General features: G+C 37.6%; 2 protein-coding genes and 1 non-coding gene across 3 annotated transcripts in view; 2 read left to right on the forward strand and 1 right to left on the reverse strand.

The window, feature by feature from the left end:
- LOC140228650 (large ribosomal subunit protein bL21m-like) overlaps positions 1-16885 on the forward strand; it is a 148025-nt gene that overhangs the window by 7233 nt on the left and 123907 nt on the right. The window lies entirely within an intron of this gene.
- Trnat-ugu (transfer RNA threonine (anticodon UGU)) lies at positions 4768-4841 on the forward strand. The gene has a single exon. It is a non-coding gene; the product is annotated as a tRNA-Thr (tRNA).
- LOC140228805 (QRFP-like peptide receptor) lies at positions 6661-12036 on the reverse strand. Its single transcript, XM_072309079.1, has 5 exons — positions 11733-12036; positions 10211-10338; positions 8978-9320; positions 7953-8179; positions 6661-6828 (listed from the first exon to the last, which is right to left on the reverse strand). The coding sequence occupies exons 1-5, from the start codon at positions 12034-12036 to the stop codon at positions 6661-6663; spliced, it is 1170 nt and encodes a 389-aa protein (XP_072165180.1).

A 16885-nucleotide genomic window follows, 5' to 3' on the forward strand; every position in this document is an offset into this window, starting at 1 on the left:
AGAAAGAGAAGGAAAGACAGAGAGATAGAGGGAGGTATAGAGAATAAAGGAAGGTGAGAGCATAATAAATATAAATAGGGTGAATCTGCCTATACGACTAGACCCAATCATTGTAATTTTCTATCAATACTGCCATCCTGTTATAAGATGAGACAAAATACTGTTCATTATGCATAAAGCTCTCAAGATAAACACAGACACACCTCATGCAATCATATAAGTACTGATGTATGAAATACTCACATACGTACACACACACACACGCATACACACACTCATACACATTCATCGGTTAGGCAGTGTGTACAGTATGTACATTCAGGAATGAAGAAAACTGTACGACGATCGATAATAATTGCAGTGTAATAATTGCAAATAGAGCGGAAACCGAAATGATAAATTGTACACATATAACACCTTCTTTGACGTAGTCAGGTGTTGTTTTAGAGTGTAAAAGCAATACACCAATGTCTTGCTTATCAATTAGGTCCAAACAGGGTATTAAAAAGAGGAATTTAGCAGAGTACAATAAAACTCAGATTTACCACAAATCTCTATAGCCTTGTCTAACTTTGTCAGTTTGCAGTTGTTACATAAATTATGAATCATACCTCACGATTCATTCGTTCATTCGTTCGTTCATCCATGTTTTATTTTCATTTCAAAACAATATACATGGGTAATACAAACATCAAAATGATGGTATATTCTTGTACCATACGGCTATGAGAGTATACTCATTGAAGAAGACACTCGAGGCATGCTCGGCAACCATTTCCTAATGACAGTTTCCTTCGCAGCTTCAATGAAAAACAGATATCAAAACAAAACTGCTAATCAATTCCTGTGCATGCACCACATTAATCACTTGTCCATATAACATGTGTGTAAAATTCGTGCATGTCTCTCATTACTACAGAAAGGGTTAATGTATCATGGACAACAAAAAAAAAAAAAAGTTTACTGTCCTACAGTAGCCAGTGAAAATGTCAAAATAAATGATGGGACCATAATAGAGCAGCACTCAACACATCTTTCATACAGTCATGAGGGAAACAAAAGAGTCGCCGCAAAGTAATTGCTTTACCGTTTAATTTTTAACGCCTCTTTGTTATTTTAAATGATAGGTCGTGCCTTTTCTGGCTGCTGTTTGATTTCCCATCACCAGCTCGCGACAGTTCTTTAAAGGAGGAGGAATAAAGAAAAGAGAGAGGAAGGGGCACTTGAGAGAGAGAGGGGGGGGGAGAAAGAGGGTGAGGGGAGGAAAAAAATACACGGTACCCTAGCCCTTGATTTGGAATTCTTATGCCAACATAATATATTATCAAGGACTTCATAAAGATAGTCCATTTTCTGACTAAACAAGTATATCTTCATATTCTTCAGAACCTCATTGAATCTTGGTTCTATCGGTGTGTTTGTTTTTTTCCTGCCGATTGTATGTTTTCACAGCTACAACGCTCTGTCACCTCATCCTCATATCCACGAGCCAGGCAGACTTTCATCAACACCCTTATAGGAAAATCCAATAACAAATGTATTTTGGTTTGACTTCGCAGAACAAACGGTTTTAATTGATTTGCTCGGGACCAGTTCGCGGTCAGTGTTGATTATCGGCTCACCGGGGGTGACAGCTGACGCTGTGTTGCAGAGCTGAGCTACGTTACACTTAGAGCAGCAAGCTTTCTCTCATCACGGGTCTTTGTTTGGATACGTGATCGCCTGAAAAGTCGGCGTAAAAGGCGTTATCTGAATGACCCCGATGCCGAGTCAACGCCATCAGTATAGTTCATATCTATCGACTGGTCTGAACTAGAATTCAAGTTTATCAGCATGATATCATGCGTGTTCAAGCCAACTGCTATTACCGCATGTCCTCGCATTAATTCGACAAGCTCTTCTGCGCGTACTTTTGTAATCTCTTTAATGGACTCCTTTCCCCTTTGAGTGTATAGAGCTATTAAATTGATTGTGACATGGGGTTTCTAATTAGATACAGACATATTTTACCCGATGTACTATGTTATACCAGACATTAAACGGATGTTGTTGAAGTTTGCCATGCTTCTCAAGGACATCTATGAACCATTATAATTATTCTTAACTGTTTTATCTCATTCTCCTCCATCTACACTCTCCATCTCTTCCAAGCAATCCGCCCATCAATCTTCGCCGATCATTCTCTAAAGTCTACATCGTTCCTCCGGTATTTTGTTCTCTTGTCTGACTCCAAAGTCTGGCTTTTTATCCTATAATGAAAATTGTTCAGACACAAACGCAGGAACACTAGCACGGACACAACACACATACACACACACCCGCACACACACGCGCGCACACACACACATTCATTCAAGCTAGTATCACACCAAGATATACGTATTGATTATGTATGCTTTGTGTGTATACATACATTATGCATATTATAATACTGCATGAGTATGTACATATTGCTATTTTGATAAGATTATAATTATTTTATTCATATTCATTCTCGAAACGACATGGCCGCAATACGTATCACCCATTTCCTTCTCTTCATTACAGTGGCGTATCTAGGGAAAACGGCGCCCGGGGCAAGCACGAAAATTGCGCCCCTAATTTCTGAAAAGTGTTCAACCCCAACCCCATCCCGGTAGGGACTTACCTAGGGACTTTAAACAAAGTCCATATGATGCTTTTTCAAGCACTTAAAAGGGATCTTTTTGAGGGTGATTTAAATGTAATGAATTTGATAGATTCTGGCGAGCGAGCGCAGCGAGCGAGCCGAAAATTTTTGTATTTCAGCTTACAAAACATGGAATTCTTGTCATTTTTTGCTTACCAAATCTTACAATTCTAATCAAGATATAGTGACAGCCTTATAGATATCGATTTATACCAAAAAACTGAGGACTTTAAAAAATACTCTAAATTAGTGCTCGCGAGTGAGCTGAAATTTGTAAATGTCCTCGTCATCATCACGTATTGTTCTTATATTCTTTTATATAAATTTTGGCGAGCGAGCGCAGCGAGCGAGCCAAAAATTTTTGTATTTCAGCTTACAAAACATGGAATTCTTGTCATTTTTTGCTTATTAAATCTCACAATTATAGTGACGACCTTATAGATAACGATTTATACCAACAAACTGAGGACTTGAAAAAATACTCTAAATTAGTACGAGCGAGTGAGCCAAAATTTGTATATTTCTGCGTCATCATTACGTTTTTTTCTTATCTTTTTTGATTTTTTTCTTGCGCCCCCTTCCCCGTATGTTCGAAACCGTTGGCGTCCTCTTTTGATCCAATCGGCGATCGCTTCAGAACGAATGAAATTGCAGTCGCTGCTCCGTGTAACATTTTTCCTGCTAAATATAAAATGACATGAGTGAACACAATAGATATTATCATTTTGTCCGCGTCATCGTCACGTTTTGTTCTTCTCTTTTTTATACAAATTTTGGCGAGCGAGCGCAGCGAGCGAGCCGAAAATTTTTGTATTTCAGCTTTTTTAATCATGAAACTGTTGTCATTTTTTGCTTATTAAATCTTACAATTCTAATCAAAATATAGTGACGGCCTTATAGATAACGATTTATACCAACAAAGTGAGGACTTGAAAAAATACTCTAAATTAGTACGAGCGAGTGAGCCGAAATTTGTATATTTCCGCATCATCATTACGTTTTGTTCTTATCTTGTTTGATTTGTTGTTGTTTTTTGCGCCCCCCCCCCCCCCGTATGTTCAATACCGTTGACAATGGTTGACGCCCTCTTTTGATCCAATGGGCGATCGCTTCAGAACGAATGAAATTGCAGCCGCTGCTCCGTGAAACATTTTGCCTGCTAAATATAAAATGACATGACATGAACACAATAGACACTGCCATTTTGTCATCATCACGTTTTGTTCTTACCTTCCTTTTTATACAAATTTTGGCGAGCGATCGCAGCGAGCGAGCCGAAAATTTTTGTATTTCAGCTCACAGAACATAGAATTTTTGTATTAACACAATAAACATTGTCATTTTGTCCGCGTCATCATCATGTTTTGTTTTTATCTTGTTTGATTTGGTTTTCTACCCCCCCCCCCCACCATTCTCCCTCCCCCTTCCGGGCGAGTTTTTTTTTTCTTCTTCTTCTTCTTCTTCTTTTTCTTCTTCTTTTTCTTCTTCTTTTCTTTTTTTTTCTTCTTCTTTTTCGTTTTTTTTTTCGTTTTTTTTTTGCGCCCCCAAGGAGTGGCGCCCGGGGCACGTGCCCCCCTTGCCCCCCCCCCCCCTAGATACGCCACTGCTTCATTAACTCCTTCTTCATACTTATCACACTTGTAGATGAATAGCCACCAAGTTCTCAGGCCTTGATGAGTCTCAACATCTCCATGACTCTCCTCCTCGGCAATCCTCGTCTTCCTCGAGTGCTTCTAATCTGATATACGTCAGCGCAATCTCTGTTTGCTTCTCATTTCAGACACATACACACACACATCACACACACATACTTATATATATATATATATATATATATATATATATATATATATATATATATGTATATATATATCTGACCAGAAACAAATAATAAATAGTGAAAACATTGAGCAATATATATTACAAAATAATAAAAAGCTGCATCGCTTCGGTGATCCCTCGCATTATGCCAAAGCTGATTTACATCCTTTGGGTTTATGTCAGGTTAATTTGTGTGTGTGTGTCACACATACACACACTATAGCTTTTGACCACACGAGCAAAGAGAATTAAGGGTTTGGTACGAACACCGAACTGGGGCTTTCAATAGCTCAGTCGGTAGAGCACCGGTCTTGTGATCCGGAGGTCTCGGGTTCGAATCCCGATGAAAACCCATTTCCTTTGCTCAAAGTTTTCACTATAATTTTTATATATTTATCACACACTACACAGAAACATATACATAATATGCACACAACACAGAAGAATATTCAGGTATGTGTAAATAATATGTGTGTGTGTGTGTGTGTGTGCGTGTGTGTTTGTAGTGTGTTTGTATTGTGTTGACATGTATGTTCACACTGTGACGTGGTTGGATACGCTTTTTCGTTTGCAGATGTAAATATTGTGAAGTTGGCATTTCATTGCATTGCAAATTGTAGGCAGAACAACCGGAATCAAGAAGAACAACAACAACGATTTGTTGCTTTCATGTGGACAAGTGCATGAACAAAGCCATTTATGAACGAAACTTAGTCAAACAATCCCAGTACAAAGCTGTCATGTGACAGGTTATGTACATACATTACATGGTACCTATGTATCAAACATAGAGTGCATTTGTATTACAATGATTGTTCAAGTACACTGTTGTTATAGAGTTAATTGACCACGTCCCTGTTTTATGAAGATTTAAAATCGATTATATAAATGTAGTTGATTTCAACTGTATGTCTATGGCAGCCTCTGTTGTAAGGAAATTCAAAATCGATTTTATCTTTTGATAAAATGGGGCCGACAGTCACTCTCTTCAGTATACGTCAATCCTTCGACCACGTTCAGTTGCATTGTAACGCTCCGTTTTACACGCTTGAGTTTGAGACGCCACATGTTATCAGCTATAGATGTGAACTTGTGAATTTGTATTGTTACGAATTTAATACGTCCCTACTTTTTCCTCGGGCCGGCCATCCTTTCAAGCAATGCTTACAATGGCGGCCCTCTGTAATCGCTTCTTAAATGTAATGTTGTTATTGTAATCCCTGTTGCATAGACATGCATACTGTAATATTATATTATTAATGGTTGTCCTGTGCAATAACTCTGCATGAGCATTATTAAATCCATTCAGCCGAAACTATAGATGCGTGTATAAGCGCGCACTAAGAGAATAATGCACATAAGACAGCGGGTGAATGTGCAAAGGCATAGGCAAGAAAAAAGCTATTAATGTGTGCGTACTTGTGATGTGGTGTTATATTGTTGACAGGTGTATTTAGTTGTTTATCGATATAAGTTATGTGTACATTGTGTGGTTTCTATCCTTTCCTGAGCTCGCTGATACTTTAAATTATGTAGATATTGATTATTCAACCTGAGTGTCCATTATTTTCATTTATGTTATAGAATAAAAAATTAACAGTTCGTATGAGATATTGTCTTCTCATCCATTATTATACTCTTGATAAATAAATAAAATCCTTTTTACTTTCTGTAATGCATAATATGTTAAGAGCTATTTGCAATATTCTAACCTTATACTTGAATGCTGACATATTATTGTGAGAAAGGATATAAAAAAAAATCAAGATCATTCTCTTTGAGTGTTGTCAATTATCTACTTCTGCAGCACGCTTTAAATGTTCTGATAAATACACCATGGCGAAGAGCGGTGGCAAGTGCTGACGAAATGTCATTCATGAATTAATAATCCCTAACGCTTAAAAGATCAAAGTAAAAATATCCGTCTCATCCAAAATCCAGCTGGTAATAACGCAATATTATGACGGCAATACGCACTTATGCTTTTCTGCTGCTGTCAGAGAAATAATGAAATAATAATGGTCATCCTTTTGCGGGCTTCAAAAAAACACTTTATACACCGAATGACATTTTTTACAATTTGATGAGTATTCAGTATTATTATACTACTTCCTTTAATTGCTGGAAGGACCTCGGCCGTGATAGATTTCTTTGAATCAGGAGTAGGGACACTACAAGAGATGTTTGCCCGTCGATTCGGGAGACAGCTTGTAAGAGTCACCTGTAATTCGGGTTGACGGAGCGTCGGTGACTGCCAGATTGATACATGTCTTTCCGACATCGCTTCGGTTTTGCTCGGCAGGGTTGATCTTACGACTGAATCGTTGGCACCCCGTCAGCTGAGAGGGAGAAAGAGGAGTGGTGGGGGGGGGGGGATAGGAGCGAAAGGGGGGTAAAGAGAAGTGGAGACAGGGGAAGAAATGAGGAAAATAGTATGTTAAACCTAAGAGCAAAATTCGAGCACTTCCGGTACAGATTATTTGATAAACATTAGCGGTTGCCCGGTGACGAGGGGCCACTAAAACTGATATCGGGCCACCAAAGTTTCAAGAATTTTATTTTTGGTGGCCCGATACGGCAGATAAAATTCAAAACGAATTTTATGTTACTTTCATTTCGGGCTGCTGCATTTCTTTCTTGGGCCGCCAAAATTTCAGATTCAAAGATTCAAAGATTTCATAGCCCGACGAGAGTGTATTATTGTATTTTTTATAGTTTATCGTTCCCTTACAATCTACTTCATCAAAAAGATTAACAAAAATAAAAGCAAACTCTACAAGAGGGGTTAACAAATTGCAAATCGCAGAGTAATTACACAAGCATCTTGTAGTATTAGTGATTCTCAAAAACGCTAAGTCTAATGAAAATGGAAGATTCAGAGCTTTGCGTATTGATGTAAAAATACAGAATGACTTCCGACACCATCGTGCAGATATTTTGCAATTAGTGTGACCTGTGCTAATTTCAGTATGTTTTCTTTTGTTAAGCTTGCAGAAATGGGAGTATAGCAAAATTGTCAGTGGGATGATATGCCATGCTCATTATGTCACGCTCTGCATGGCGAGCGGGCTAAAACTACGCTGGGGGTAAAAGTTATGTGAAACATAAGAGTGTACTGAGCTGGTCATGCCATGCCCACTCAGGTTGGTGTAGAAGACTAACGGTTATGCAATGGTGCAGTTTGGTCTGTTTAACTGCTGCAAGTATTTCACCGAGATTATGATGATATGATTATTTGAAGTTTGATTAAAGTTTAAGCTTAGGTCTATCCTTAAAGATTAATGGTTTTGTGAATTTTGAGAATATATAGCAAATGACATTAGCTTTACAATCCTCCAAGTTAACTCAAATCGCAAAAAGAATGATTCGATGCATTTGAGCCTTTTAATGTGATAGAGAAATCAATGAAAATGCCATCATTCATGCAAAATGAACATCTAAGTTTCAGCGGCTTGGTTTTCACCTGCATAAGACCACGTTGAAACTTCCGGCTCATGAATGCATAGACGACGAAGTTTAGGGCACTACCGGCGTAGGCAATAAGACAGGCCGTGACCTCCATGTTGGCCAACTCCCCCGGCGTCAAATCCACCGTGTACTTGAGCAGGCGGCTGATCAGAGATGGTACCCACGATACGACGAACACACCCAGGACCACGATGACCATCTGCAGAGTTTTATCCTGCCGGACTGTCCCCGGTAGACAGAGGTACAGGACCGAAAATGAGATTATGCTTTAAGTACACTTCTAGTACACATCACACATGTACAACAAACTTACTATTCGGGTGATGATAACTCAACTCTGATTTAGGAAAATGAGACCTGATAGCGATCATAACACTGACTCCATTCAGATAATATCTATCTACACTATAATCCTTTGGATAGATATGTAAGCCACTTTTTGACGAAATTTTTCCATCGAGATGATACATTTTACTTCTCGAAGGCATGAATTTCATTCCTGATTTGATGAGTTTGTTTCATAATGATCAATTATGCGCCTCTTTAATTGAGGGATGCTATACAAAAGGCAATTCATAGCTGGGCAGAACGACCACTGTACGATCAGAGTAATGACATTGTGCCTCTGTTCGTTTTTCACATTGATAGTATACTCATAACAGATTACTGTCGTGCACTCCGGTTATAACGAAGTCCTCCGAACCGGCGGTTTCCTTTCATAAAGTACATAAAGATATATAAATGATAATTTTAAGACTGAATTTTTTTCTTCCTTGTAACGAGAATTTTGTTATAATCATGTTCGTTATAACGGGAGTACACTTTAATCATATCTCAGTTTCCTGCTTGCGATTTGAAAATAATTACAATAGGAAAATCTAATGTCTTGATCAGTGAATGTCAATGAGAATGTTGATATGTTGCATTATTGTTGTTGGGTTTTTTTTTAGGTAGTTGAAGATGAAAGGAAGAAATCATTGACTCGATCTGTCTTTGTTGACAAAATATGGCCAGGTTTACCAGTTGACTTTGCATTCTTCTTTACATCCAGGTTTCCCTGTTTAGCTCGTTCTGCGGCCGTTCTAGCCACCTTGAGAATGCGATAGTAGCAAGCCACCATGAAGACAAAGGGAACCACGAAAAAGACGGCCAGAACGCCGAACTCGTACTGAGGTGGTATGAAGTAGATAGTGAGCGCCACCCCCGACGAGACCGCCCAGAGGAGAACGATGACCTGCTTGGAGCGGTGGACGTTGAGGCGACGCGACATCGGATGGATGACGGCGTCGTGGCGGTCGAGGGCGATGGCGGTAAGACTGAGGATGGAGGCTACTGAAGAGAAGTAGAACATGACTTGCTCCACCTGTGGGTGTGAGAGTGGATGAGGTGCCGCTCAGATGTGTGAGAGAGACATCCCAGGAATATAGTTAGGAAAGGGATATTGTAAGAGTTCAACGAATGGCAAAAAAAAAAGACAAACACACGAAATGTTAAATATAAAAAGTAGTAACGAGAAAAGAGGAAAACATTTCAACATAAGGGGACGAGTCAATATGACAGAGTAAAGAAGGGAAGAAAGGAGGAAGGAAAATCCATAGATGAAAGAAAAAGATAAATCCTCATGAGAATGTCTGCATTTCTCTTTATCATTGCATTCACGTCATTAACTATTTATGATTCATTCATCACTTCCAGTTCTGCTGATAGGGAAAGGATGGTGTACAAACATTGAGTCAACATGATATCTATTTTGTATGTTCAGAAATGCAGTATACCTAATCACAAAATAGTGTGGAACCATGAGAATATGAGGTAAGCTTTACATATATCTACAATCAGACAGAAGTTGGCCTATGTGAAGATTTGGTCCAGTGCCAACTGATTTCGCAGAGCTATCTTTCCTCTTTCCTGTGAAATCAAGCGAATACCGAGTTTGAAAGGCAAGCAAGGCCGAGTGTGAGATTGTATATGTAATGCGAAACTTTTAATATGTCAGTATACTACAATAGAAGGGAGACGAGTGATACATAACACATGACATTTCGTTTCGTAATTGGGGATTATTTTCAAGGTCTGATATCGATTGGGTTTTCATATACTGCGAGCCTATTAGGAAAACAAACACCACTGAAATGTTTTTCCATTGAATATCTGGTTAGCAGGAGCGTGATATTGTACTTAAGGTGTAATTATTCTATAACAATAACATGAATTACTTTCTGTAAAGTATTCCAACGAAAGAAAGATTTGTACCGAGTATGAGACGCCTGTGTGTCCCTGGTGAACAGTGATGCCAATGATGATAAGTGGAGTGCAAATCAAACAGACAAAAAGATCCGCCACGGCAAGTGATACAAGAAAGAGCTCCGTAACAGTGCGATCTGTTAGAGTGACAATTTAACTGTGATTACAAGCAGGATACAACGTGCAAAGAAATAATGGCGAAATCCTTCTTTTCTGCTGGGGAACATCTCCAGCTGAAATGATACAACTATATATTACACTTTGCGTGAATCATGCTAATGATTTTCGCCGCCTGAAATGAAATGACAATGACTATTACTGGATATACCATCGCTCCTCTAAATTTGATTTGGCTGTTTGACATTTCACGGTGAGCATGGTGAGATAACAAATAATGGACCAACAAGAATCTGAAAATAGGGAATGAAAAAATGGGATCGGAGAATAATATTCAGCCTAAAATTTTGAACTTACGTCAGTACTTTCCATAACGTATCCATCAATGAGTTCTAAACTATACATACTATTCAGGATGTAGAATAGAATTCATAATTACATTTCTGCGAGCTTCAGCTTATCCAGATATGTCCGTTCACTCATAGCTTTCAGGTACATACAATTAAAAAAAAAAGTGTGCTCGTGTTTTGTTTTGTTTCGTTTTGTTTTTGCTCTTTAATAGAGCAGATTAATTACAGCTGCAGTTGTTTTTTATGTCACTTGACACACGGCAACTGACCAAATATAACATTTAGCCAGTTCCCAAATCACAGTGTGTATATATTAGTAGCTGAAATAAGCACTATACAACTGGAAAATCTGTGGAATAAGAATCAACTTTCAACAGCTAAATATAATCATATTTCTTGTTAGGTAGCAACTTCTTGATTTATATCAACGACAAATATTATGTTTATATGATGTTGCAATAGAATACAAAGAGGTTTTTTTGTGAAAAGAAGAAGGAGATGATGATAATGATGATGGGGGCTAGGAAGGCTGTCTGTAATATAATTACATAGTTAAATTAAATAGTTTCGCAAAGAGAATGACGATGGCTTCAAATATGGGTGATAAAATGGATGACTACCTAAGGAGCAACATGATTGCAACAATCCCATATAAAGGGATATTGACGCTATTTTGCCATTGCAGCACCAGTTTTGTGGAATATAAGTTGGGATATAATCTTAGGGCTGAGACAGTCACCGAACAATTTGCAAATTCCTTAAAAATTTACCTTGTTTCGGATGTTTAGGAATTTCTTTAAAGCACTCAAAGAGATTCTTGTAGATTATTATGCAACATATAAATGCGAATTATCGTCATCATCAGTGGAGTCATATTCTACTTTTGAATATAAATACATAACGAAAAAATGACGATTTCATAGATTGAGTGCCGTCTGCATACAGTATTGGTTGAATAATATTGTACTCGGCGCAAATACTAACGTGTACTAGCGTAAGAAATTGTCAAATTATATTTTAAAAAAATGGCATTATTTCCATTGGCCTCATCATGGTGTACTAACCGACTTTCATCTTCATGATAACAACGATGACCAGGACGTTGCCAACACATCCGACTAAGAGAATGACGGCAGCAAGGAGAGAGAGAATAACTTGGGCACACATGCTCATAGTAGGCTCGGCCAGGGGTTCGGGCCCAGCCGATGCCTCGGCCCAAGTCTCGAACTCTGCCCAGCCCGTGATCCATTCTCCACTAGGCTCTGGCTCTCCGGATATCCCAAATACTCCTGCTGTCGTTTCTGGTTCCGGTTCCGGTTCCGCTTGAACTTCCGCTTCGGGTTCAGCGGTGGGGGCGAAAGTTGTCATAACGACGGAATAAAACAGAGTCGTTGCCATAATTTCTCTTGCACGGGCTGTCAATTTTCGTGTCCTTAAGGAGTATATAGTCCGATGTTTTATGCTGTGAATGCAAAAGAATTAAACAAAACGTACCGAATGTGAGAGTATACTTAAACTTAACCAAATGTTTAGAGATAACAGACGCATGACAGTGATATACTGTATACATAGATTTATATTTGTTACTGAGAATTAACCTGTACACATGGTGCGATCACATATCTCCACAATATAACACGTCGTGTTTATGTCAATATCTGCCTTCCTCATACTTACTTCAAATTATCAAGGTGTATCATCGTATAATATGCAGGGAGGTGAGCGCACCTCCTTGGTATGGATGAGGAGGTTCTCAGATGGCATTTTTAACAGAACGCCGTTTTACCACCAGAAAAAGAAACAAAACGATAAAATTTTGCTAATCAAAGTGTTTTTAAAAGATCATAACTGAGGTTGTCTGCAGTGCTTTAAATGTATTCCAGCTCTGATAAGTGAAAGTAGTTTTGTACTGAGTAAGCTAGCCGCCTCTTCAAGAAATTCAAGACCAGTCATGTTCTTTACCTGATTCCCCTGACCTCATGTTATATTACAGCAATAGATACGAGGCTAAGGCATCAAGTCCCCCCTAGTTCTGTTTAAACCGTTCCATGCGGGAACCTGGTGGCTCGTGTATTATGATTGTGGAGATTTCAGAGGTTTTATCTTTCCAATAACCCAGCAAAGATAACGACGAAGAAAGAGGTTGCAGGTGCTAATTCATGAAATTCGATATATTCAGTGAGGTTGCAGGTGCTAATTCATAAAATTCGATGTATTCAGTGAAAACATGAGAAACTTTTTTCTTCCAGAGTTTTCATCTTTCACATACAATTTTGATGACAATTCTATCTTTGTCTTTCTTTCTTTTTATCTTATTCACGCTGTTTGCCAGAGTCAACTTGAACGTGGTATTCATGGAGTTACACTAAAGGGGGCATTTCAGACAGTATAGTGTTATTGTTATTGAGTTCCTTTGGCAGAAAAACCAATACTCTGAAAACCTCCAAACGTCATTTCTTTCTTCTTTTGTCCTGCTTCCTTGATTACCAATAGTGAAGCTGCTATGTCATCATTCTTGTTCATTGTGATTTGTTATGAACTTTGAAAACATTCTTATTTCTCATTCCCATTACTATAATTTCTGAGACTCTCTGCCCATCAGTATAACCAATTAGTAGACGTTCAATAGTAAAATTGCAAAATTCATCCTGAAGTCTCCTTTTTTTAATGTAATCTGAAAGCCTGAAAAGGGATGGCGATGTAATAACAGGCCCAGAGGCAAGTATGATTATTGAATGGGGTGGTGGTATAGGCGGACTGCGTATATTTATATGCTTCCCAAGAACCACTGACCAAGACTGCCAATCAAAATTAAGTTTCACTAATCAGAGAACGGCCCTCGATTACCCAAGTACTGGAAAATTACTCATTTCGTATATATAATTTTGTCAAACTCGTGACCCTCAACCCCGACAAACAAAGGCAAGTTAGTCACTATACCTATTAGTGCTTATTAATCTAATTCACTACCAATTGGATTGAGTCGCTGTACTACAACGCAATGACAGGGTACTGGATTACAGCATTGTTTGCCCGTCTTGCCGTTCACCAAAATGATGTAGGGCCTATTGACGAAATATGTATTGATCAATTATCCGGAAACAAGGGGCGCCTATGGCCGCAATTAGATGTAGAAACGCGCTCGTCTACAGACACTTCGTTATGGGTCGTCCTTGATACGATGCTTGCCGGGACGATTGCATACTAACACATCACACAAACACAAATAGACATACAGGCCATGCGTATATCAGCCAGAGAGAGATTTTCAAGTAAACGACATTTCGGACATTGGTTTTCATGATGAAACTTGACTTTCAAGTTGTAAATGTCAATTCATCGATTTCATGAAATTATTAATTTGCGTGAAATACTTATCACAGTTAAAGCTAGTGTTTATGGTGATCCCTTTGCATTGGTTAGTTTATCATTAGACATGAAAAGTTGAAAAGAATATACAAAAGATATAATCATTCAATACAGGAATAGCCCTTATACAGAAGAGCAAAACATCCCGCAGAAAACTAACACTACGAAAGAGGACACACCAAACTAAATGTATTCAGAAAAGTAATGTGGAACGTTTCTTGAAGCTTGATATTTTATATTTTGTTATATATTTTGTTTAAATCAAAATATGTTACCACTTCGGACATGTTACCACCATCTTAACAAAGAATATTGCAAAATTAAATGAATTCAATTGAATTCATTTTTCATATTTCACGACAAATACATGCATATCACTGGACAAAAAAAAAAATAAATAAAAATCATCAAATTAGAATGCCAAACATAAAAAAACATGAATTGCTACAAAACTATTAATGCAATGATATCAGGGCGAATCGACAATAAATGGCTATCTGTGCATAAATGACGGAACCAAAGCTTAGGTCCTATATATTATGAATAAAAGGGTAAAATATGGAATTAACTAAATGCAATACTCGTGAGTACTAGTCAGTTCCTATGAGGTTAAGTGCGTTTTAAAGACATGATGGGGGACAAAATTAGCCATGGGAATAAAGATGCTCAAAAGTTTTTGCTGATATATATAATAAACGACAAGGATTTAACAGGGAAAGAGGAAATAAAGGTATCTGTACCATGTCCAATTCACTTTAAAAAAAAACCGCCTCTTTGGACTCTAGGGTTAAGATAAAGAGTAATAGGCCAAAATAATGTCAAACTGAATCTTAATCTGCCTGGATGCCAAAGAATGGAAATAATCTTGTCATTAATGTACAGCGTATGAAACAGATTCATTATCGTATTTATTTTTTTTTAAACTAGAGATTTCAATTTCCCTTTGAATGTGGGAATTCGATAATGAGTAGGTTTATATAAAGATCATTCCAAACTTTAGGACCACTATACGCCATTGTTCGGGTTTTGTTTTGTTTTTTCTAGCAAAAACTGTTGTTGTTGTTTTTGTCAATGGTAAATGCATAAGATAGCTTGGTCGGGTAGGGTAAACATGAAATTCGTAGTTTCTGTTAAACATGTTTGAAAACACAGAGATCATTATGTTTATGGATAGTCTGTACGTAAATATACCAACGTTATACAAAAATAAATCACCTTAAATCATATGTATTGAAAATGAAATAAAGTGAAATATTTTCTTAAAGAAGACTAACTTAATTGTATTATTGTATGAACGAAAAAAAGGGTTTGTTGTTTACGATTCTGAATGATAGAATGAGGAGAATCATATCAGGAAGAAATGATGCACTATTTTCCCACCCTAAAATACCATTTGAATATACAATGAGTTTCTTTCTCCTTGTGTTTCAGCGACCATGTTTAGATTTTTTTTTTCAAAAGACATTTTGCCTTGTTTGAATTGTCGAAACACCTATCACTTGTTGTTGAAAGCCTTTCAACATTCGGCTTATCAAATTAGCCTATGATTAGCTCTAGAGTCGAAACTGTTAGGGATGTACTGACGCCATCGTGTCTTACGGATATCACGAACTCTCTTGGTAACAGCAGGGAGGTGAGAGGCGAGAGTATCCTGGCGGTAAACTGGAGCACATTAGCCTCATTCCCACCATCTCTTTCTGAACAGCTCTTATGGCATCACTCATCATACTGGCTAACCTCTCTATACCCAACTCTAACACCTATAAATTAATTAATGACTTCATTTCGATCACCCTTCGACCCACCGACTGATGATTGTTCTGTATCGGTTTAACCCTACCATGACAATTAGCAACCTGTTTCAATTATGGTGTCGATCGCACTGTGAGAGATTGACGCCGAAAGACAAGACTTCCATGGCGTATGCTGTTTACTTTTTGTGGGTACGTCTGTCTCGTATCAATCACCCACCAGTATATGCTTTTTGTAGTTTGTTCGGCTTTATTTAACTGTATTAGGGCTTTAATCGCTGTCTGTCGCCTTTCTTCTGTTTTTATGTTTGGTTTTTCGACAGGCATTATACTTCTAAGTAATGGAACTCATCTTTGTCCTGCAGTCACAAGTAATAACTGATATACAAAAAAAAAAATATATATATATATATATATATAATACAGTTAAACAAAATTATTCATACCCCTGGGAAATTTTTAGTTTTGAGCAGATTTTTTACAAGTAAAGGATGGAGTGACAGCGATTGGGTGTATATATCTGAACATTTCTATTGTTATGCAAATGAGGTGAAACTGGAATTAATGTCAATTTATAGAGGACAAATAAGAGTAAAAAGTTAACACCCAATCACCATCACTCCATCCTTCATTTGTAAGAAATCTGCTCAAAACTAAAAAATTTTTAAGGGGTATGAATAATTTTGCTGTTAACTGTGTGTATATATATATATACATATATATATATATATATATATATATATTGAAAACTATAACAAAGGGAAAACTGACCAGAAATGAATGATAGATAGTGAAAACTTTGAACAAAGAAAATGGGTTTCCATCGGGATGGAAACCCATTTTCTTGGCTCAAAGTTTTTATATATATATATATATATATATATATTGTGCATTTGTACATAATGCAGGATACCAGATTATTGTAGAAGCTTTCGACATTTCGTCTTTCTCACCATTATTGCCTGTACACGCACACACACGGAATGATTAATGAACATAACGGAGAAGCATGGGATATAAATATTGAACATAAAACGAAATAATAAGCTATGGAATCATAATACTTTGTAATTTCACAACTGTAATATTCTCCAAAG

Source organism: Diadema setosum, chromosome 5 (genome assembly GCF_964275005.1).
Source record: "Diadema setosum chromosome 5, eeDiaSeto1, whole genome shotgun sequence".
Taxonomy (NCBI): Eukaryota; Metazoa; Echinodermata; class Echinoidea; order Diadematoida; family Diadematidae; genus Diadema; species Diadema setosum.